We start from the raw sequence: 24,463 nt of genomic DNA on the forward strand, positions 1-24,463 counted from the left end.
GGATTGCCACATTTGAAAGAAGGTAGTCCACTTGATCCTGCTGAAGCTCCCACTCGTGGCAAGAGCGTAGCTCCCTGCTGAGGGAGTCGGTGACTTCTTTACTCCTGCCAGGTGAAAAGGAATGAGGAACATCCCCTTCAACCGCCTGTCTTCCGACGAAGTAACGAGAGTAAACTCTGGAGCCCCAAACTGTAAAGCCCCGGAGCCACTTAGGGACGAGCTTGATCGCCCCCTTTAACATGGCCCATACATCCAGCAGCAGCTGAGGGACGTGGTTTTCCCCGACAGGCCACTGGTGGTATTCTTGGACACTTCCGTTGGAACTCTAGGTTGTGTCCGTGGGCGAGAGCGTCCAGCACCTAACGGTCGGTGGAGATGGTCTGCCACACGCTGAAGTTCTTTAGCCAGCCTCCCACCGGGGTGGCACGGGTGGGGGCCCGATCCCACAGCCGGTTCAGTCTTATTTCAACGTCAAAGCACCTCCTTGGGGGCCTTTGCGGCTATGATGTCTACATCCAGATTTGGTGCGGCCCCTGTAGGTCTCCTCGGTCGATGAGCGGGGGGGGGGGGGGGGGGGGGGGGGGGGGGCTGACAGTAGGACGAGATACCTCCCCCGCAGTTTCTGAAGCGTGCCCAGGGCATAAGCCGTCTCGGTGTCCGACTTGATGGCCTGGAGAAACTAGTCCAGTCTTTCCAAAAAAAATTGTCCCCGTCTAAGGGAATGTCCAACACCTTCGACTTAACAGCCTGGCAGAAATTTGTGGCCCTCAGCCAGCCTCGCCGAAGACAAACGCTGTTGCCCATTTGGCAGAATCCCGTGTCAGCAATGTCCGTGGCCACTGTAATGGCGTGGTCCGAAGCCAGCTTGCCTTCCTGTAGAATCTCCAACGCTCTGGACCCGCTTGTCGTCGGAAAGGAAGTCCAAGAGGGGGGCCATCTTGAACCAAAGTTCCCTGTCATAATGTGCCACGATGGCGAGGGCATTAGTGGCCTTGGTCATTGCTGCAGACAAGCTCACTCTTCGGCACATGGCATCCAACTTCTTCCACTTACTGTCCAGGCTGGGGGGCGCCAACGAGGATGAGCCCAAAGACTTCTTGGCCGCCACCAAAACCAGTCTGGAGACGGCTGGGACCGTAAACGCTTAGGTGCATAGTCTGGCACTCTATACTTCTTGTAGCAATCCCTCTGCTGGAGCCGATGAAGGGTTCTTCAGGAAAGACAAACCCTCGTCCCAAAGGACATCCAATAACGGGACCGAAAGTACGGTCATCCTCTTCGCATCCTGGTGCTGGTAAAGTAAATCTTTTTCTCCTCTGGGATGACCTGGAACATCTGAGGTCTAGGAGATCATGGTGTGGAAAGAGCCAATCTCATCGGGTGGTGAAGATCTGGCCAGCGGAGACGGGAGATCCCCCAGGCTGCCATCGTCCATGCCAGTGCCGTCAGCGTGTCCAGTTCCACGTCATCCCTCGGTGGGGGCGAGGGGTGAAAAGACAGGAGGGGGTGTGAACTCTTCTTGTGTGGTGGTTCCTCCCATGAACTCGAGAGCCAAGGGCGGGGCAGCCGGTGCAAGAGGCATCCTTGTTTGATTTGATTTCTGAGCACAGGGTATGATGCAGAGCCGTTAGAATGTCTGAGATAACCCCAGGTGGCTGCTGGGGTGGAGGTTACAGGGATCGGGGCTTTGCTGCTTAGGTTGATCCGCTCCGTCATCACTGCCCTGTTGCTCCTAGTCGGTGGTCTTGTCACCTTCGTTGGGATCCCCCCAACCCCCTGTAGGGCCTGCTTTTGACGCATCTCCCCTCCTGGAGGCCCGGGAGGCTGGCGAGCTCTTCCTCCGAGGATATGTCTGTGCCCTGGTGGACTACCATGCGCGCCCCCCCTCTCTCTCTGCGACCAGCGGAGACTGTTCCGGTGAAGTGATGGGCATCACCTTCTCCAGAGTCTTTTCGATAAGCTGGAATGAGGACTCCCTCCTGGCAGGCGGGAGGGAGGCCGCTACTATGTCGGAGGTGTGGGCCTTTGTGGTCCTGGCCGAGTCTGCAGACTTCACCTTAGGGGGAAGGTCAGAGCCCTGCACCCCCTTGGCCTGCTCCATCTGGGTCTTCTCCAAAAGGCTTACCCGGATGGTCCGACTTCTTTCAACTTGAGCATTGGCTCATGGTCGAAAGTGCTGGAGACCTTGAACTCGCCCTGGCCACCGAGGAGCCCGTCCCTACGGCGCTCCCGCAGGCAGTGGACTTGCAGTGCTTGGCCTTATGTTGGGCCCCACAGAAGGCGCACCCTCAAAGGTCTTAGAAGGCCACTCAGCTTTCTTCTTCTGGGCAGGGCAGGCATGCTGACTAAGGGGACTCACCGAGAACTGGGGGCCTTGCCCTGCAGCCACTTGAAGCGCATGCGTTGGTCGGCATGCATGCACGGCACGGCACCATCTCCCGACAAGCCACGCAGTCGTGCTCCACATGCGACTGGTCCGAATGTAGGCAGTAGAGGCACAGGGAATGTCCATCATCCGAAAAGACGTTCCGATGGTTGCAGCCGAAGCAAACCTTGGAGAGACGCCAAGTCTTTCTCTGCCATGACACGCCGTGCAGGCTCGAAGAATACTCTGAAATACTACAAGAAGAAACTGATGAAAATTCGCCCTTGAGGGGTGCTGAAGAATCCGAAAATAGGTCCCCGTTAATTGGAAAATGTAATCAGTGAAGCTCGAGGCTCGATGGACCAAATAAACTAGAGTAAAACTTACAAAAAAAAAAAATCACAAAAACTATAGCATTAGGACTCCCAACACTTGAATGTGCGGTAAAAATCTGAAGATGCCAGAGGAGGGGCTTCGGTAGAGGACAGTCATTAGCTGGGGGCAGTATGACCGAGAGACCAGTGATTGGTTGTTAGGAGAAAGACAGTTCAGTAGTGTAACTGATTTTTTCTTTACAGAGGATTCCCAGCCTGACGGGGAATATTCATGATTATGTGAATCCATGCCAGACCCCATGCTGGAGAAGATATATTAGCAATATTTCAAGCTCTGTATAAGGCGACCAGCTAGCTGGGCAGAAAAAAACAATGAGGGACCTAGACGCGCGAGGGATTTTGGGTACACTACATGGCATGTTCGGATAGTGTTACAGGCACGCCCATGTCAACGTCCCCTTTCGATCTTCGAAAGACAAGATGCAATACTCTGATTACCACTAGATGTCACTATATACATAGCATGCAAATCTAAGCAGATTCACAAGCTTCAGAACAATAGTTACAGGTAACTAACTTGTTCCTTTTCCAGCTCTGGCATGGATTCACATGCTCATAAATAAAGAATACACAGCAGTACATTATACAACCACAGTAGGTGGCAAGGCGCAACAGAAGCAAATACTCTTACCTCCGGAACAGGCTCACCTTCAAGCGAACAGGTTGCATAGCACTGCTGGGCCGACCCTGGACTCCTCCCTGGACTCCTTGACGCAGTAGAATCTTGTGAATTCCGGCTGAACCTTTGGCATATCTCGCCAGCGACCTCATTCCCCCAATCCAGAGCGTTTGCAGGTGAGTGTTCCAGACCAGTGACCCATCCGGGCCAGTTTGAATACTTTCTGGGCATTGTTTGATCTACTCGGCCCACAGCCCTCGCAGTCCCCGGCACCTTTCTCTCCCTCCCCATCGCCTCCCACCCAGCCCCTGGAGCCTGATTGGCCAGCGCCCTTATTCTTTCCTTGTGTAGCTCACCAGCGACGACCTGCACGCTCATCTCCTCCCCCCCCCCCCCTCCATCCAGAGTGTTTGCAGGTGCGTGTCCCAATCCAGTGACCCATCCAGGCCTGTTAGCATACTTTCTGGGCATCGTTTGATCTACTCGGCACGCGGCCCTCGCAGTCCCCGGCACCAGTCTCTCCATCCCCCCTCAGAGCCTGATTGGGCAGGCCGGGATTCATTACACACCAAGCCTGGGCAACCCCTGTGGATAAGGGCCTTGAGGCAAAGGGCGGCTCCATACTGTGTCGGCAGGTGTCAGCAGGGGAAGCCAGTGACCAGCCGTCAACCACCCAAGTGTGGCATGGGTGGGGAGTAAAGCAATACCTCTAAAAACCCTGCCATCCTACATTACCCTGCCCCGGAACTGTGATTACTAGCATGTGCCACATTTGGATAAGAATTGTAGATGTTAACCCTTATGTCTAATGTTGTACTATTGTGAACCGTACAGGGCTCTAAAAACTAGCTGTGTTTAGTCTTGTACACAAATTGCATCGTTAGTTAGCTGTGTTTAGTCTGCTTATCTTACGCCGATACCAGCTACAGTAGGTAACCCATGCCCATCGCTACAGGACTCCATTCTAGACCCGGACAAATAAGCAATTCTCACCCTATGGTATGTATTGCTTACACCACTAGCGTGGACACAGGCTGCAGGCACAGCCAAACATACATGCAGGATAAAACAAGTCTACAGCTAAGCACATCCGGCCTAGTTTCACACATAGCCGTCCAGACTGAAACACCCGAAGTACCACAACATCTCTGCCTCTAGCATACAGCGACCACCACCCGGTTTAGCTGGCCTCAGACACCACATCAATCTATCTCGAACCTCAAGAGCACCCACCAACGTGTCAGACCTCTATTGGGCTGCTTAGCCGAGCCTTGCCAGCCACCCAGCAGCCCAAGTATTAAAATGACAAACATGCACACATGCATCTAAGCTATTCCCCTAGAATCTCTATCACATTGACTACGGTCACCAAGGGCGTTCAACCAAGGAAAAAGCGCATTGAGGCCACACAAGTAGGGAAGAGCACTATATAAATAAAATACAATACAGGAGGGGTGTGTCCACAGCACCACCCTAGATTGTTGCAGGATAGGGCCTGGATATCACCTAGGGTCTGGATATCAGAGGTGATGGGCACGAGGAAAACAGCTTTCAATGAGAGGAATTTGAGAGGGGCCGTATGCATAGGCCTCGTCAGCACCACGTCGAGTTCCCACGCTGGGGCAGGAACCTTCACTGGCGGGAAACATTGTAACGTCCCTTGACAAGACAATGGGACCAAAGATCAACCTGGAGACCTGTTGTAGCAGGATAGCTGCCAGATGCACCTTAGAGGCGTGCCCCAGCCCCACCTTGGCCAAGTACAACAAGTCTGGAAGAATCTGAGGTGCTGTGGCACTCGGAGGGATGGTCTTCTGCAACTGGCACAACATAGCGAAAAGCTTCCACTTGTGCCTGTAGCACGTAAGAGTCGATGACTTGAGGCAACGTCGACAGGCTGAGAAGGTCTGGGTACTAAATCGGCCTCAGCCACGCCAGGGAGATGAGTATCATCTTGCATCGGCACGGAGATGATTGATGACTCGCAGTAGGAGGCAATGGAGGAAACGTGTATAGGAAGTAACACGTTACTTACCTGTAACTGTTGATCCCCAGCATGGGTCTGGCATGGATTCACATGCTCATGAATATTCCCCGTCAGGCTGGGAAACCTCGGTTAAAAAAACCAGGTTGTTTCATTTCTGAACGGTCTTTCTCCTAACAACCAATCACTGAGCTCTGGGTCATACTGCCCCCAGCCAATGACTACCCTCTACCTAAGCCCCTCCTCTGGCAGCCATCTAAAGATTTGGCAGCACGTAAAGTGGCAGAAGGTCCAAGGGAAGAGACACAGATGGGTAGGCTGGAGGGTTTACATGTGAATCCATGCCAGACCCGTGCTGGAGTACAGTTACATGTAAGTAACTTGTTCCTTCGCCAGCATGCTTCTGCCATGGATTCACATTCTCATGAATGCATAGCAGCACACATGCAACCACGGGAGGTGGCAAAGGCTCAATAGAAGCAATCTCCAACCTCCTCACTAGGCTCACTTTCAAGTGAACAGGTTGCGCAGCACTGCTTGGCCGATTGACTCCTCCTTGGAATCCCTGTCGACGCAATAGAAAGGTGTGTGTGTCGGCCACCACGTAGCAGCCCTGCAGATGTCCAGCAGGGGCACACCAGACAGGAATGCCATTGTAGCAGGCATCGCTCTGGTGGAATGGGCTCTCGGGTGGCCAGGCAGCAGTCGGTAGGCCAACCGGTGGTAGGAAGTGATCCAGCCAAAGAGCCACCTGGAAATGGAAGCCTTGGACAGGGCCTTCCAATGGATCACAGGACCACAGTTCACAAAAAGTTGAGAAGTTTTCGGTTAACTCTTCATGCAGGCCACGTAAAACTCATGGAGCCCCATCCAGCGAGTGCAAAGTCCTTTCAGCCGGCAACAAAGGCGTTGGAAGAAACACAGGTAACACCAAGGGTTTGTTGAGGTGGAATTCCGACGGAACCTTGGGCATGAAGGAGGGGTGCGTCCGCAGAACCGCCCTTGTCTTGTGAAAAAGTCAAGCAAGGCTGCTTGCATAATGGGGCCTGGATCTCACCTACTAGTCTTGCAGAGGTGATGGCCACGAGGAAAGCAGTTTTCCATGACAGAAACCCAAGGAGTGCATGGGTTCGAATGGGGCTCCCCATGAGCCTAGTAAACACCACATTGAGTTCCCACGCCGGGGACTTCACCGGCAAGAACGAGCAGAACAGTCCTTTGATGAATTCCTTAACTAGACAGTGCGACCACAGAGGTCCATCCTGGAGATCTGGTGTAGCAGGAAAACGCCATCGGATGTACCTTAATGGAGGCATGCGCCAGTCCCGATTTAACCAATGACAGTAAATGCAGAAGTACTTGAGGGGCTGTGTCCCGCAGAGGGCTGATCTTCTGAGAACATCAAACTAAAGCGCTTCCATTTGTGTCCGTAGCATTTGAAAGCAGATGCCCTGGCCTGAACTAGAATTTCTTTGCAGTCCGAAGGAGCCAGGACTTCAGAGACCCCGGGTTGTGGTGAAGAATGGTGCCTCCTTCCCTGGCGAGAAGATCCGCAACCACTGGCAGCGAAGCAGACATACAGAGATGGTCCAGGTAGCAGATCTACCTCGGACACGCTGGTGCGATGAGGATCATCTTGTACCGGGACCGTCCGAGTTGGAGGACTCGTAGAAGCAACAGCAGGAACACATACAGAAACCAGCCTTCCCAAGGGAATGAGAGGGACTCGCTGCTGAGGGAGTCGGTGACTGTTCTTTACTCCTGCCAGGTGAAAAGGAATGAGGAACATCCCCTGGGCAATGGCCTAGTGCCACAAAACAGGCGCCTCTCTGGAAATCTGGTTGCTGCCCCCCCCCCACCCCCTGTTTCGGCATAGAAAACATTGTGGGGATATTGTCCGTGAAGACCCTCACCACCTTTACCTTGAGGGACGGCAGAAACGAGTTGAGGGCCCAATATACCACCCATAGTTCCAGGACGTTTATGTGAAACATCTTCACTGGTAACCACAAGCCTCTGGCATGAAGGCCGGTGTGGGCTCCCCAACCTTCCAGAGAAGCATCTGTTGTGACAATCTCCCGGTACAGGGGGGGGGGGGCAATCTGGAAATCCCTGCCTCCGGCTAGATGGGAGCGCACGCCCCACCAACCGATTGCTCGATGGAATGCCTCGTCGAGCGTGATCTTGTCCTGGAAGCTTCTGGACACCAGGACCCAACGGCCGTCGAACTCCTGTAGCAGGCGCATCCGCAGCCTACAGAGTCAGATGAAGTAAATGCATACGGACATGCCGAGAAGAGACTTGACGGCCCTCACCGGGGCGATCTTCAGTGCCAACAGCCGTTGCATCTTGCCATCTGAGGACAGGATAGCAGTCATTTTGGGCGATGCCAGGCATGAGACTGCATCGAGCCAGGATCCCAGGAACAGTGTCCCCTGCCATGGAGTCAAGCAGGACTTTGCGTAATTCACCGAGAAACCCAGACCAGTCAGTGGGCGGACGGTCCTTGCTGTGTGGTTGACGGCAACATCTCTTGACCTGGCCTGAATGAGCCAGTCGCCCAAATAGGGGTAGACGTGGATCCCTTGTGGACTTAGATGGGCCGCTACTGGCGCCAGACACTTGAGACTGGGCGCCAACTTCAGCCCGAAAGGAAGGGCCTTGAATTGGTAATGCTTACCCTGAACGACGAAGCACAGAAACTTGGTGTCCTATGTGGATGCACGCATCCTCCAGGTCCGACAGAAAGCCCCCCTCTTCCAGTTGTCTGAAAGTGTTGAAGAGTGACCATTCTGAACTTCTGGGAATTCATGCATTTGTCCAGTCGTCCAAGGTTGAGAACGGGCCTTCAGCCTCCGGTATTCTTTCGCACGAGGCAGTACCTCGAGTAAAGTCGAGCCCCGGAGCCGCATTGGCACTAGCTCTATTGCCTCTTTCTTCAACATGGCCAGAACCTCCAGCAGCAACTGAGGGACGTGGTTTTCCTGCCGTGCCACTGGTGGTATTTGGAACTCCAGTATGTCTCTGGGCGAGAGCATCCAGCACCCAATGATCGGTGGAGATGGTCTTCTACATGCTGATGACGTTCGCCAACCAGCCTCCCACTGGAGTGCACAGGTCGGGCATGACGTCCTGGGTGGTACAATCTTGCTTTGAGGTTGAAGGACCGCCTTGCGGCCCGTGACAGTGATCGCCCACAAAGGCCTTGAAGCGCCCGCAGTTGGCTTCTTGGGTGGAGGAGCTTGAGGGCTGGTGGTAAGCGGAGCCCCGGCCAAAACTCCTCAAAGACTGGCTAGACTTCCCACCTGAGGTTTAGCGTGCCTAGGGCACATGCCGTCTATCCACCATGATGGCCTGGAGGGATTCATCCACAGCTTCTCCGAACACGTCCCTGTCAAATGGCATGTCCAAAACCCTTGTCTGGACCACATGGCTAAAGTTGGTGGCCCTGAACCAGCCACGATAGCGAAGGAAAACACCATTTCCCATTTGGCGGAATCCCGCATCCACAATGTCCATGGCCACCGTTATGGCATGATCCGATGCCACCTGACCTTCTCAAAGGATTTCCAAAGCCTCAACCCACTTGTCATCTGGGAGGAAGTCCAGCAGCTGAGTTAGCCTAAACCACAGCTCCCGGTCGTATCTGGCCATGACTGCGAGGGTGTTGGCAGCCTTGACTGTAGTTGCAGAGTAGATCACCTTCCTACCCATCAAGTCCAATTTCCACCCCAAGCTGTCCGGAGGTCGAGCCCGACTATTTCTTCCGGGCAGCTGCTGAGACCAGAGTCAGATGACGGTTGAGACCGCAAGCACTTGGGTGCAGAGGTACAGCACCCAGTACTTTTCCAGCCAGTCTCTCTTCACTGGGGGTGTAGAGTGGTTCAGAGCAGGCCCTTCGTCCCAAACAGTCTAGCAGAGGAACCGAGAGGATGGTCTTCCTCTTCGGCTCCTGGCACCGATACAAGAAGCCTTCCTTTTCCTCCCGTGTGAGCTGGAAAAAGCTGATGCTCCAGCGATCATTGCATGTAATGATCCTATCTCATCCAGAGGAAAGGCTCTGGGCGGAGGAGACGAGAGGGCCCCCATCCCAATGTTGCCCTATGTGCCTGTCGTCGCTGCGTCTGATTCAGTCTCCCTTGGGAGGAAGGGGGGAGCGAGGCGAGGTTTGGAAGGGTAGCAAGGAGGCATCATGTGTCACCCTTGCCATCGCCAGGGCACTCTGCGGTCCGCCCCCTATGGCCTTTGAAAGGGACACGACTACCAAGGGAGGGTGAAGATTTTGCCTGGTGCACCTGGCCCTTCACGGAGAGGTCAGGCCCCTCGTCTGGCCCTTCACGGCCGGGTCAGAGGTCTTCTCCTGCTTGGCCCTTCTTCAGGGCCAGATCAGACCCTTCGCCTCCTTCGGCCTTCGCAGTTGCAGGTAGGTCAGACACTGCACCCTGCTTGGCGTTGTCCTGCCTTGTCTTCTCCGGGGTTCTTAGTTTACCTGGGTTATCCGACTTTCTCTTGGATGAGGATGACCGGAGATAAATGCAGATGGGGATGATGGCCCCGCCCTGACCATCGCAAACCCGCAGCAGCGGCAACACCGACGGAAGCAGACTTGCGGCGCTTGGCCTTGTGTTGGGCCCCCATGGACTTAGAAGCTTGCTCAGATTTCCTGGATCCAAGAGGCATACCCCTGGGTACCACCCGGTGCAGAAGCCTTGGCCTTCAGCCACACTACCAACCGTGGATGTCAGTCCCTCAACATGCGCTTCGAGAAGCCATGGCAAAACGCACAATCTTCCTCCTCGTCTGGTGCATGCAATACAGACACTGGGAATGCTTGTCGTCCATGTATACATTCCGCAAACTGCAGCCGGAGTACAAAGAGGGAAGGGTTGTCCTTTTCGTCTGACATGATCCACGCGGTGTAGGCCTGAAGAATCTTCTGGAAGCCTCCAAGACGACCACTCGATGAAAACAACCCTTGAGGGGCGTTGAATAATCCAAAAAACGGGTTTTCGTTAGTCAGAAGGATGATGGATGGAGCCCAATGGCTCGATTGACCAAATAGAGTAACTCTCAAAAAGTGAAAAATGCAGCAAACAGCTCGAAGAGCAAAGCACGAGGACTCCCAACACTTGAATGTATGGTAAAAATCTGAAGTTAGCGGCAAGAGGAGGGGCTTAGGGAGGGCAGTGTGACCCAGAGCTCAATGATAGGTTGTTAGGAGAAAGACAGCTCAGAAATTAAAATTATTTCTTCTTTTACCAAGGATTCCCAGCACGATGACTGGGAATATTCATGAGCATGTGAATCCATGCCAGACCCCATGCCGGAGAACAGGCCTTCCCATGGGAAGGGTAATACGTCCCCCATGCTCCTCAGCTGGTGCACGTCCTGTATGGACGCCTGGTCTTCCTTGTCCGAGGAAGAAACATCCGTTCCTTGGAGTACGACTTGCCCGGATGACTCCACGCCTCCCACCACCCCCCTTTTTGCATGCTGAGGGGTCGTATTAGGGCTTGGCTCCAGCATCCTCTTTTCCAGTGTCCTCTCCTCAGTCCCAGTTGATGCTTCCCGCCTCGACGAGGACACTCAGCACAGCCATGGCTACCTTGACCGAGTCAGCCTCTTTGGCCATCGAGAGAGCGGCTGCTACCATCTCGATAGACTATTTTTCCTGCGCCACCTGGGCCTACTTAACCAAGTCAGCCGCCTTTGCCGATTTCCTCTGAGTAGGAGCTGGATTGATGGCTGGAGACAGAGGCAGATGGTGAGGTTGAATGCACCCTGCCCATTGCAGGACCCGCTTGTGCTCCGACCCTGGCGGAAACAGACTTGTGGGGCTTGGCCTTGTTTTGGGCCCACGCAGATGGGGCTCCCTCAACCTGCTCCTCAGAACGGCCAGTCCAGGGTGAGGCATGCCCCTGCTTGGGGCACAGGATAGAGTACTTAGTGCTGAGCCACACCACCCCTTCTACTGTGACTATCTTTCATGGTTCCCTTGCTGAACCAGGGGAAGAGCTCATGCGGTCCGGGTGGAGACAGAGGCACTGAAGTTTTGCCCTGCACAAACACGTTCTGCAGTTGGAACAGAGCAGGGAGCTTCCCTCTTCACTTCCGACATGGTCCTGAATGAGGAGCAGGCCCGATAGCCTTCTGTACCTTCATAAAAACTAGACGATCCTTGCCCTTGAGGGGCACCGAAGTTCTGCAACAAACAGATTCCTAGCACACATGCTTGGTTTGACAAAAATAGGACTTTCTTGGAAAAGAGAAAACGGACTCCCAAGACTTACGTGCAGTAAAAATCTGAAGATGGCTGCCAGAGGAGGGGCTTGGGTAGAGGGCAGTTATTGGCTGGGGGCAGTATGATCCAGAGTACTGCGATTGGTTTAGAGGAGAAATCTAGTTTGCAAGTGAAAGTACAACTTCTCTTTTACTGAGGATTCCCAGCCCGATGGGGAATATTCATGAGCATGTGAATCCATGCCAGATCCCATGCTGGAGAACTAGGATTCTAGAACCTTTAAAAGGTTATGTATATTTTTAATGCAATGCTCTGCATTTCCCTAATCGGGGAATTTATTAAAGCACTACATTTTGGAGGCCGTGCAAATATTTTCCCCCTAAAATGTATTGCTATAACAGTAAATATACATTACTACTTGGAAGCCTTAGACTATGGTTTGAAATATTTCCTACCGGGGCCTTGTTTGATTACGATGTGTGCATTTGTATTTTTAATACTTTGCACTAGAGGGTGAAAATTGATGAGTGCATAAAGTGTTAACAGGTAAAAAATGCATTATGAAAAGACAGGAGAAACCACGTTAATTTGCATGACCCATCCTGAACATGTGAAAGAAACAAGTTTCAATTAATATGTATAGATGAGAAAACAAATAGTCACCTTTCAAAAGAGGCTGGCACAGAGGATGCGTCCGCGTACCTTCTTTCTCCTCTGTGATCAAAATCACTATATCTGTTTTGCGGACTGTTGAAGTCAGAGCTGCGGCTGAAGCGGGTATCTGTATCAAGGGCCACCTTTTTGTTATTAGTCCAGAATGGATCTTCCAGTCTATATACAAAGAAAGAAGAAAAGGTTTACCTCAGTAGTGACAAATATATCGTACACTCCTTTGACCCACATACCAATGGGGTATACTCCCCAGAATGCGAAGCAGCACAGAATATGCAGTTTTAAGAACCCAAAAATGTCCAGAAATGAAAGCTGTGGTCATTTATACTTGTTCCATAGTGTTAGTGATTTTCAGTATCCAGCCAGTTGGGAGGTTGAGGCAAACCTAGGTGGTAGTAAGAAGGGCTTTTCATACTTTGTCTTACCAAACTCTCATGGCAGCCTAGGCTGAGAATGAAGGCAGTCTTAGGAGATCGGTTGGTGTGCAACTAGAGAGCCAGGTAATACAAGTGCCACACAGTCCCTACTCAACACATGCATGTAAATCGATAACCAGGCATCTTTCTGTGGGTTGTACTGGTTAAGTAACATGCTTTGTAGAGGACAGTCTTTATTTATAAGGAGAAAACTGCAGCTGCTCAATCAATTGGAGCCAAGACTGAGGAAGAGGAGTACTGAGCTGAAGACCAAACAGGAGCTGCTGTGGACAACCAGCATTTTCAAAAGGCAGTCCTGTTAAGGCCCTGATCGATACTAAATTACTCAAATCAGTGCTTCGTTCCTTGGGCTGTTGGGAACAACCAGTCTAGAACTGTGCAAGAGCCAACAGCTGTCGGCAGCCCACATGATCATCCCAGTATACTTCTAAGCCACCACAACGGCTGTTAAGGTAAAATGTTCATATCCATGAGATCTTCCCGACCCGTGTCAAACCCTAAACTTTTTTTGCTTTGACTAGTTAACTATTTTACCTTGAACCCTAGATGAAGGGAAAGTTTTGTCCCGGCTCACCTAATGTTACACTTCGTCTCTCCATATTGTATGATTGAAGTTAGTTTACTACAACGTTTGGGCTTAGGCTGGGCTGCACGCCCCGATGGGCTTTCATGTTCATTTCTCTTTCATGTGCATCCCCTTTTTATGTTATATAGTGAGCCAGCACACCCCACCTTATGTGGAGTGCTGGGGTAATACAATGCATCCACTTTCTTACTTCCCTGGTAACATTGTTACATTTCTGAGTTTTACATGAATGGCTAGTGGCAGTGGTTTTACGTTTATGACTAATTACTCACAGGTTGTTAATTCAGCTTTGGTAATGCACAGAAGGGCCACCATTTCTTGTGTGCTTGCTGTTTGAGGTCTTCCATTGCCATTCGAGGCAGAACAACCTCAGTGGCAGTTGGAGGAATCCTGTGGATTCCCCATCCAGGCTCTAGTGTCTGGAGAGGCAGGAAGCGAGGTAGGAGTCCAAAACTGCAGTCCTTTGACTTGGACCTTGCCTGAAAAGTTACCAACTCACATTGGGCGACGGCTATCCCGACTGGACAGCCAGACCACCCCTTTCTGTAAAATGCAGGGAGAGCATGCAGAGGTTGTGCTGTAGTTCCAGATAAAAACCTGAAAGCTACTGACAAGCCTTTGACCTGGTCGACCACAAGATCTTATGTGACCACCTTCAAAAAGCAGCCCACTTTCTCAAGAGGCTACTGACTGGATCCAATCCTTTCTAAACCGCACGATGAGTCTTCTTAATAGCAGCAGCTGACCCAACGCCTATCACCTGTGGTGTGCCCCAGGGATCATGCGTTTCCCTGACATTGTACAACATTCACAAAGCCCCTTTTCGATGGTCTGGTTATCACCTATACTAATTATGCCGATGATACCCAGATACTCATCCCGCTGACGGGGGATTATGACAAGGATTTGGCCTTCGTCAATAGAGTGTACCTCATCATTCAGGCATGGATGGCGTCACACGGTCTATGCCTGAATGATGACAAAACAGAACTCCTCATTCTAGGATCCTCACATAACCTTAGCAAACTGGACCAAAACTACTACTCTTTCATAATTGACAACAAGATTACGGTAGCCAAGGAGGTCAAAACCCTCGGCTTCTAGCTAGACTCAACTCTCACCTTCAAAAAATAAGTTAATGCTATGGCTTCCGCCACATCTTACACATGCAAACTTATCAGAGCAGTTAAACCCTTTCTCTCTCCATCCAATTGCATCACACTAGCCAGGGCGTTGATCCTATCCAAGTTGGACTATTGCAACGCACTATATGTAGGCTGTAACAAATATCACTAACAAAATACAGATTCTCCAAAATAATGCCCTTAGAGCGGCCCTCAGTATCCCGAAGAAAGCCTGCATTTCTGACTCCAGAAGATCCGTCAACTGGCTTTCCACTAAAGACAAAATATTCCTTAAATCGGTCTCAGACTCAAATGCCTCCACCAAGCAGCCCCTCAATACCTTATCACTAGATTCTCCAGACCAACTTCCTCTCGCCCCTCTAGAATAGCCAACTCTAACCTCCTCCTGGTGCCTAGGTTTAAAAGCACAATGTCTGGAGGGAACAGCTTCCCAGTAAAAGCAGCACAATTCTGGAACTCCCCTCCTCCTACTTGCAGAGAGGACCTTCCCTACCGCCAATTTAGATCCAAGACCATCCTCTGGCTCAAGGCCCACAATACATAACGACCACCTCCTCTCTTGCTACCCGGATGCCCCACACCACTATGTTTGTAAATTATGTACATTTAGGTTGTCAACTGCGCGGCACAGATACCTCTCGCGAGACAACCTGCACCTTGTATATAATATTGTTTATATTGTTTATCGCTGTAACCTATGCTGCTTCGGTGTGTATTGTTCCTGTATGACAGCACTAACCACAGCTGGACCTCATACCCCTGTATGTAACCAAGCTTTGCAATCCTCATGATGCTTCTGCGCCTTTCTACCTCTGGGTTAGCTGCGCAATATAAGTAAATAAAAATACAAAAATACAAGTCGACCACTGGAGCTGAAACCAAATGAGATTAAGAAACAAAGGCCGTAGAGACTTCCAACGACCGGAAAGCCTGCGGTGTAACCAGAGCCTGCTGTAACCCTTCCTTCCAATTGACCTGGGGATCCCGAAACGGATGACCCAGAGCCTGGTGAGATCAACTAGAGTCAAGACCTGCAGTTTGAGCCATCCCACGTCATGCTGCAACATTGCAAAGCTGCAATACCCCCAATTAACTGGGCTATAGCCATTGTGCGGTGCACTCTTCCAAATCTAGCTGAAACTTCATCCTGCTGGACCTCCAGAGACACGATTTGTGTCCTCTCAAAGTGCTGGGCCTTGCAAACAACAAGAATCTGGCCATTGATATTCAGTCTCCTACTGGCTCCTGAAAAGGGTGCCAAAACCAGAGCCACATCAATGCCACAATGAAACTCTTGCATAGAGCCTTCTCCGTTGATTCCTGCTTCAAAATCCCTTCCTAAGTGTCTTCCGTCTTCATGATGGAAAAATCCATCGACTAGGTTTTTGGCTGCTGTTAGGGAGTAGTCTCAGAAATATGCCAATTCCTCTCTACCTTAGAGAACCCCAGCTGGACTCAAGGACTTAACCTGGAGAAAGTGACCCCCCCGCCCCACCTCCCTGACATGTATTTTTCTGAGATTCAACAGTTTCTTTTTGGTTTTGGAGCCTGAAAAACTAGTATGCCTAGTATCCCCTTTGTCTAGTTTCTCATGTAAAATTATTAGGTCACCCTTTCGACCAATTAAGGGCTCGTGGCAGTGTTTAGTTTACTACCATTGTGTGTTTTTACCATGGGTTGCGTTTACAGCCGCAGTAAAGCGCCATTGGTGCCCATTTTGTCAAAATGGCCCCAGTCTTTTTTCGCCATCTCTTGTTGGAAAGTTACTTCTTGAGATTTACTCTGTGCCAAACAAGGTTTGGTCCCTTTGTTTGGTCTTTGGGGGATTCATGAGTGAAGCCCGCCTCTAGCTCTAGAATGTCTGGCAGGAGCAAGAAGTGAGGTGCCCGCAACCCTGTGCTTAATCCCCTTGGTTACAGGAATGCACCCAAAGGTGATTGGCCGGCTAGCTGTCGGGCAAGGACAGCCACCCTGCTGGGTGAATGACATCGAGGCTGGAATGAATGGGAGCTAGCTGCATAAAAAGGCAAGGCTTTGTGGCTTGGAAGGCAGAGTCAACCACTGGACGAAGGAATCTGAAGAACTTGGAAGAGACATCTGCTGCAACTCCAGGATCGTTGGTTTGCCTGGTGAAGCCCTGCTTCTGTGCAGCAGCTCAAAATTCGTCTCGACTATAGACGACCTGCAAGGAGGACTTCTCCCTTTGAGTTGGTGGGACCAATCAACTCCAAAGTGAACTCGTTTGGACATCCTCTCCGAGCTGGCTATACTTCCACGGAGATGGCGGTACTTTCACTGAAGTTACAGAAGTGCCAGGGAGATGACCACCAAACTGAGGGCATCGCTTTTAAGACTGACCCGAGCTACTGGAAGATCCTCCGGACACCTAGTAAGCAGGACTGACCAAGGCCGAGCCACCTCAGAGTGCTGGACCCAAGATGCAAGGAAAGTCCAGAGTGGCATCCGTGAGACCACAGTGGTGCTATTTGACAATACGCGAGGAGCTGAAACCGCAAAGTGCTGCTGAACAGAAGTTGGTCCTTTTCTGCCACTGACTGCCCTGTTAGAGTCCCCAGAAGTCCTCTTGTCCCCACGACTGAGGCCCAGGAACAACAGGATCTACAGAGCCACACAGGAACAGAAGCCAGCTGGAACTATTTCTTCTAACCTAAGGTACTGTACAGTTTTTAGGCAAGATTGCATGCAGTACCCTCAGGGTGCACTACAACAACCCTGGCCTCCTGGCAGTAGTAACCCAACCTTTGGTACAAGTCTGTATTACACAGGTTGTTAGTGTGGACAAGTAGCCAGGCTTATCTCAAGAGGTGTCAATGTGAGCTGTTACACAGGTTCACAGTGACAAGTATTCAAGCAGACACTTACAGGGTTTCTTGATAACACCATTTACCATTCAGTCAATATAAGACTGCTTCAGAAGGGAGCACTGTAAAACACCACACATACTTCAAAATTACACAACCTTTTAGTTCAGAATCAGTAAATACCTATTTGGGATGGCATACAGCAGAGACATACACCTTCAGGTGACTTCAATTGCTAGGGTGCTGTTGGCATTCAGAATTAGTTAAGAGCAAGTAAAAAGGGGAAGATTGTTACAGCAAACCAGAAACCACTAATTTCTTAAGCACACAAATACTTTCAGATCCCCCCCAAAAAGAGTCATTCAGTTAAAACGGGCTAAGCCAAAGTCAATAGGAAAGAGTATATGGGCTGAAGCACTTTCAAAATGGGTAGAAAAGTCTTTGCACAATGTTTGAGAAGTCCTTGAAGAAAAAGATCAATCAATGTAGGGCCACAAGCTGTTAGACTTGCGAGTAGTAGAAGATGCAAGCCAACTGTACAGCAAGAGGTAAGTTCATTCAGACTTTGTAGAGTGCCTTTAAAATGAAAAGCTGCAGCAGATGACTTCTGTTCCTGGCAGTTCCTGCAGATCTCGCTGTTCCTGAGCCTCAGTCGTGGGGACAAGAGGGAGGACGTCAGGGGACTCTTGTACTGCACTGGGACGGTCAAAACTTGCAATCGGCAAACTTCACTTTCAGTGGCTGCTCAGTGTTTCAGCTCCTCACGTCTATCGCAAATAGCAACACCGCAGTTCCTGACTGTCGAGATTTTCCTTGCTTCTGGGGTCCCACACTTGATGGGGCTCAGGCTTGGTTAGTCCTGCTTCCTGGGCATCCGGAGGATCTCCCTGGTGCTCCAGGCCAACTTAAAAGCAATGCACACAACTGGTGTTTCTCTCCCATGCTCTATGGTTTCCAGCAGCAACTCTGGAAATTCAGCCAGCTCTGAGATGATGTACAGGTGGCTTACTTTGGAGTTGATTGGTCCCACCAACTCCAGGTGAGAAGTCATCCGTCCAGTGGTCGACTCTCCTTCCAACCCAAAAGACTCACCTTTTATACAGTTCTCTCCCCTTCATTCCAGGCTAGCAGTCACTCAGCCAGCCAATCAGATTGCATTTGTGTCTCCTAGGTGACCAAGCACAGGGAGTTTCAGGCACCTCCCTCACTTCCTGCCTACCCCAGACACTCTGGAGCCAGAGGCGGGCTTTACTCTTCAATGTTGCCAAAGGCAAAGCAAACAAAGGGACCAAACCGGGTTTGGACTGCAGAGAAAATCTCAAGGACCGTTCCACAAAGAAATGGCAAAAAAAGACGACCAGGACCATTTTGACAAAAATGGCATCCTTGGGTGCTTTACTACAGCTGCGAACACAGCCTGCGGTAAATGCACACCACAGTAGTAAAAAGGAAACTACTGCCACCAGCCATTCATTGAGGAAAGGGAAACAAAAATGTTACATGAGAAGGTAGCCAAAGGGGATACTGGGTAACCCTTACAGCACCCTATTGTAAGATGGTGTGTGCTGGGTCTAGAAAGTTACAAATGTAATTAAAGTAAATTTCACTTTACTGCTCTAGGAAAAAGTGTATCCAAGAGAAGGTATTTAAACCTGGGGAAATCTAAGAGACTTTCCTCTGTCACTGCACTAAAGGTGCTGTGTGACAATGTAAATGATGATGCCTATGGAGTTTGTCAGACCTCACAACCAAAAGAAACAGTACAAAAGAAATAACATTAAAATACGAGTGAGTGCAAACAAGGTTCACTCTCCAGGTTAAAAAAAAAAGAAAGTCCTAAAAATCCAGCAATGTTGCTGGGGGTCTCGAAGGGAGAGGGAAAGGGCACATTTCTGAGAATTCTCACTAACAGTCTAAGAGAACTTACCTCTTGTCTTGTAGCCTTACTTGATCTCAGTTGAGACATGTCTCGTTACCTCTGTAGAGTTGCTTGCATATTCTACAACTCGCTAGCCTCTCAAGCTTGTGGTCCTACATTGATTCTACTTTTTCTACAAAGACTTCTAAAACAAGAATTCTGCAAGACTTGCTTACCTGCAAGAAGTGCTTCAGCTCACCTAGAATTTTGCTTAATTGACATTGGCTGCCCTGGATCCCTGAATGACTCCTCGCCTCTGCTTGTATCTTACCTTCCCTCCAGGTAAGGGTTAATGTACCTTGCATTGGGAGTTCAAAAGCACTTACCTGCTTCAGAATTTGTGTGATTGTTTTATTCTGAAACCTCTAACACTAATCTCAGTATTGCTCCAAATGTACCAGAGATCTATTAATGTCCAGTGTCTTAGCTATTTAAGCCACCTCAGGGTGTAGGAAGCGTGTGCCATCCCAAATGGGTACTGGCTGATTTGGAGAAACTTTATTTTGGAGTGTATGTGTGTTAGTATTATATTGCCCCTTCTGAAGAAGGCTTATTCAAACTGATTGATTAATGGTTTAATCAAGAAACAGAGTGTGAATCTGTGTAAACCCCCTGCACCCCCCCCACTGCTCAAATTGACCCCTCTTGAAATAAGCCTGGCTCCTCAGCCACACTACCTACCTGTGTAGTTCAGACTTGTACCAAAGGTTGGGTCCCTAATGCCAGGAGGTCAAGGTTATTCCAGTGCACCCAAAGGGTACTGCTCCAAATCTTGCCCAACAGCTAAAGATCCTGAAGTCTTACTGCTGCAACTTCTGTGCTGAGGTACTGTGTTGGCTGGGGTCAGGCCTCCAGATAAGATTCGTAGCCGGCCTTTTTATACATGAAAAGCTTGTAAATTACAGCTTTATTATTTTTTCCAGTGTATATTTCACACGAGTTTAGAGCAGAGGGCATTGCAAAAATTAGCCATCTTTACAGAAACAGAACGCTTTTGATTTTTATCTACATGGATTCAATTTTAAGCCATGGAGAAAAGCCTCTGAAAGAGAATTTAATTCTCTGAAGCCCTCCAAAAAAATATAAAGAAACCAATAAAAGTAATGGTGTCTTTCCATTCAGCTTTTGCTGTGTGTTATGCATATTTATGTTCCTAGCATCAAAGGATTGTATAATAAAATGGAAAACTGTTGCAATTGCGAATTAATCTTTTATAACAAATTATGTTTTTCCAGTGAAGTTCCTGTGCTGTGTGCATAATCATGCAGAGGCAGACAATCACACCAATTTACACTCCAATCGTAAAAACTGTAAAATGAGTATGCATGGTCTAGTTTACATCTTTGGAACTTGCAGTCAATAGGCTACATTACTATAAATGCTCAGTGGCAGCAGAGTCTTTGCTCAATGGTGAGTGATGGTCATTACACCAATCACAGGTGTTAAAGCCCCAAATCTTCAAGACAACTATTAAAACATCAAATACCTGGCTCTACAGAGGTGCAAGCACTGCTTAAAAAAAAAAAAAAAAAAAACAAGGAACAAGTTACTTACCTGAAACTGTTCTCCAGCATGGGTCTGGCATGGATTCACATGCTCATGAATATTCCCCGTCAAGCTTGGAATCCTCGGTAAAGAAAAAAATCAGTTTGTTTCGTTTCTGAACTGTCTTTCTACCAATAACCAATGACTGGCCTCTGGGTCATACTGCCCCCAGCCAATGACTGCCATCTACCTAAGCCCCTCCTCTAGCAGCCATCTTCACATTTGGTAGCATATAAAGTGGCAGTAGGACCAAGAGAAGAGCCGCAGAGGGGTTGGGGGAGGGATTGCATGTGAATCCACGCAAGAGCCATGCTGGAGAACAGTTACAGGTAACCAACTTGTTACTTCTCCAGCAAGGGGTCTGGCATGGATTCACATGCTCATGACTACAAGACTACATAGCAGTACACATGCACAACCACAGGAGGTGGCAAGGCTCAACATTAAGCATCTTACCTCCTCAGACTCACCTTCAAGCGAACAGTTTGCGCAGCACTGCCTGGCTGACTCTGGACTCCTCCCTGGAATCACAGTTCACGCAGTAGAACCTCGTGATGGTGTGTGTCGACCTCCACACAGCAGCCCTGCAGATGTCCAGCAGGGGCACACCAGACGGGTGTCAGTTTCCCAACCGGTGATAGTGCATGATGCAGCCGGAGAGCCATCTGGAAATGGAAGCCTTCGAGAGGGCCTTCCCTTGGTTCACAGGTCCAAACTTCACAAACAGCTGTGATGTCTTCTGCAGGCCCTTCGTTAGGTCCACGTAGAACTTCAGCGCTCTAGCCACATCCAGCGAGTGCAAAGTTCTCTCAGTCGGCGATGGGAAGAAAACACCAATGGCTCGTTGAGGTGGAGGTCCGACGGCACCTTGGGCATGAAGGAGTGGTGCGTCCCCAGCACTACCCACGTCTCGTGAAAAGTCAAGTACGGAGGTTTAAATGAGAGGGCCTGGACCTCTCCCACTCGTCGTACAGAGGCGACGACCACAAGAAAAGCGGTCTTCCACGATAGGAACTTCAGCTGTGTCGAATGTAGGGGCTTGAATGGGGCTACTCAGCACCACATTGAGCTCCCACGCTGGGGCAGGAGCCTTCACCGGCAGGAAAGAGCAAAACAGTCATTTGACAAACTCCTAGACCAGACAGTGGGACCACAACGAAGACTGTCCTGGAGATCTGGTGTAGCGTAAGATAGCCGCCAGATGAACTTTGATTGAAGCATGTGCCACTCCAGCCTTGGCCAACGACTAAATACAGTAGCTCCCGTTAACACTAGCTGAGCTGTGACTCGTAAAGGCTCGATCTTCTGCGCACGGCACCAAACGGCAAACCTCTCCCATTTATGTCAGTAGCATTTAAGAGTAGACAATGCTCTGGCCTTGGCAAGCACTTCGTTGCAGTCCGCTGGGTGATTGTAGCCCCCAAATTCTAATGCTGCAGGAGCCAACTGACTAGTCGAAGAGGCAACAGTGGTAATGCAAACAGAAACAGGCTGTCCCAAGGGAACGAGGACATGCCCCCCCACGCTCCCTAGCTGGGGAAACCTGCTGGTGAATCTCCGGCACTGGCCGTTAGTCGGCGCATATAAGAGCAATCTGGGGAGTGCCTCATCTGCGGAACAGGTGATCCACTGGGTCCTGCTGAAGCTCCCACTTGTGGCATGAGCCTAGCTCCCTGCTGAGGGAGTCAGCAACAGTGTTCTTCAATCCTGCCAGGTGAAATGGGATGAGGAACATCCCCTGGGTGAAAGTCCAGTGCCACAGATCCTGTGCTTCCATTGAGAGCGCCAGGGATCTGGTCACCCCCCTACCCCCTGCTTCCTGATGTAGAACAGTGTGGTGTTGTCCATGAAGACCCAGACCAACTTGCCCTTGAGGCAAGGAGGGAAAGATTTGAGTGCACAAAACACTGCTCGCAGCTCCAACACATTGATGTGCAACGCCTTCTCCTCCAGCAGCCACAGGACTCCTGCGTGAAGGCTCCCGGTGTGAGCTCCCATCCTTCCACGGAGGCGTCAGTCGTAACTGTCTCCTGGTAAGGAGGGATCTGGAACCCCCCGCAACTCCGGACAGATCTGCCCAAACTACCCACCACTGTATCGCTCGACTGAAACTCAAATGATCTGTCCTCGAAGCTTCCCGACACTTGTATCCAACTGGCGTCGAGGAACTCCTGTAGTGGACGCATCCGCAGCCTGCACAATCAAATGAGTTATATGTATGACGACATGCCGAGCAGAGAATTGATGGACCTCACCGTTGCTATCTTCAGGGCCAACAGCTGTTGTACCTTGTCTAAGATGGCCGCTATCCTCTCCTATGGAGACGCCAGGCACAACACTGTCGAGTCAGTGTTAGGGAGAATTCTCATAAATGTGCCAATTCCCTTCACCTTAGAGACCCCCAGCAACTTTGCTGGATTTTGAGGACTTGATTTTTTTTACCTGGGAGTGTTACCCCCCCCCCCCCTCTCATGTATTTTACTGTATGTTTTAGTCTTGTGTTCTTTCATTTTGGAGTTTAGACAACTCCATAGGCATATTTTCATGTGTGTCACAGTACCCCCAGTGCAGTGACACAGGGAAGCCTTTCAGGCTCTCTCATGTTTAAATACCTTCTCTGGGATAAACTGTTTCCCAGAGAAAGTAAAGTGAAAATTCCTAAACCCAGCCCGCCCCATTTTACAAGAGTGCTTGAGGGGTTACTTAGTATCCCTTGTGTCTAGATACTCATGTAGCAGTCAAATGCTACCCTTTCCTCTCAGAATGGCTGGTGGCAGTGGTTTTACAACAAACTACCATGATTTTTCCTGGCCGCGAACTATTCGGAGCTCCGTTAACGTTAAATCGCAGTAGCCATGTTTTTCAAGATAGCGTCCGTGCCCCCTTTGTTAAAACAGGTCCTGGTCTTTTTCGCCATTTCTTTATGGAAAGGTCCTTCTAGAGTTTTGCTCTGCGTGGCAAAAATAGTTTGGTTCCTTTGTTCATTCGCCTTTGGCGGGCTTCAGGAATGAAGACCGCCTCTAGCGCCTGAGTGTCTGAGATGTGCAGGAAGTAAGGTCGATACCCGAAACTCTGTGCTTAGTCTCCTAGGAGACCCAAATGCACTCTGGTACGATTGGCTGGCTGACTGTCCAGCAAGGACAGCCGGTATTACCCAAATTGTTCATTTACAATTGTTCGAATGAACAATTGACCGAATTGAGGGGGGGGGGGGGGGGGGGCAGGGGTTGTCATTGGGTGGGGGTTTCCCCCATATATATATATATGTTACAATTGACCTTCACAATTAATTCGGTCAATTGTAATTTGAACAGATGTAAAAAGAACAATTCGTATACAACCAGACAGCCACCCTGCTGGGTGAGTGACAGCTAGGCTGGAATTCATGGGTGAGAACTGAATAAAAAGGAGTCTCTTTGCTTGGAAGGCAGGTTGCAGCTGTGACTTGAGATTGAGCGAAAAGCTTAGGTCGTGTAGCGTGTTCATCAGTGCACGGGAGGAGTGGTGAACTGCTTCTCGAGATGTAGCCCTTATGAGCCAGTCGTCTAGGTAGGGGTATGTATGGAGGCCCCGAGCATGGAGGAGGGTTGCCACCACATTAATGAGTCTGGTTAAGACCCTGGGGGCCGAGTTGAGGTCAAAAAGGGGGTGACCTTGTACTGAAAATGGCAGCCCATGATCCTGAACCGGAGGAAAGAACGATGGGGTTGCCATATCGGGACATGCAGATAAGC

General features: G+C 50.1%; 1 protein-coding gene across 17 annotated transcripts in view; it reads right to left on the bottom strand.

The window, feature by feature from the left end:
- Positions 1-24,463, bottom strand: part of SLTM (SAFB like transcription modulator) — a 333,070-nt gene that overhangs the window by 78,066 nt on the left and 230,541 nt on the right. For 11 of the 17 annotated variants that reach the window (XM_069624366.1, XM_069624361.1, XM_069624369.1 and 8 more), the window contains exon 16: positions 12,268-12,435. In XM_069624366.1, coding sequence (XP_069480467.1) covers positions 12,268-12,435 — 168 coding nt within the window. The remainder of the gene's footprint in view (positions 1-12,267; positions 12,436-24,463) is intronic. The other 6 variants (XM_069624367.1, XM_069624362.1, XM_069624373.1 and 3 more) reach the window with 1 other exon arrangement.

Source organism: Ambystoma mexicanum, chromosome 11 (assembly GCF_040938575.1).
Source record: "Ambystoma mexicanum isolate Mex_15411 chromosome 11, UKY_AmexF1_1, whole genome shotgun sequence".
Taxonomy (NCBI): Eukaryota; Metazoa; Chordata; class Amphibia; order Caudata; family Ambystomatidae; genus Ambystoma; species Ambystoma mexicanum.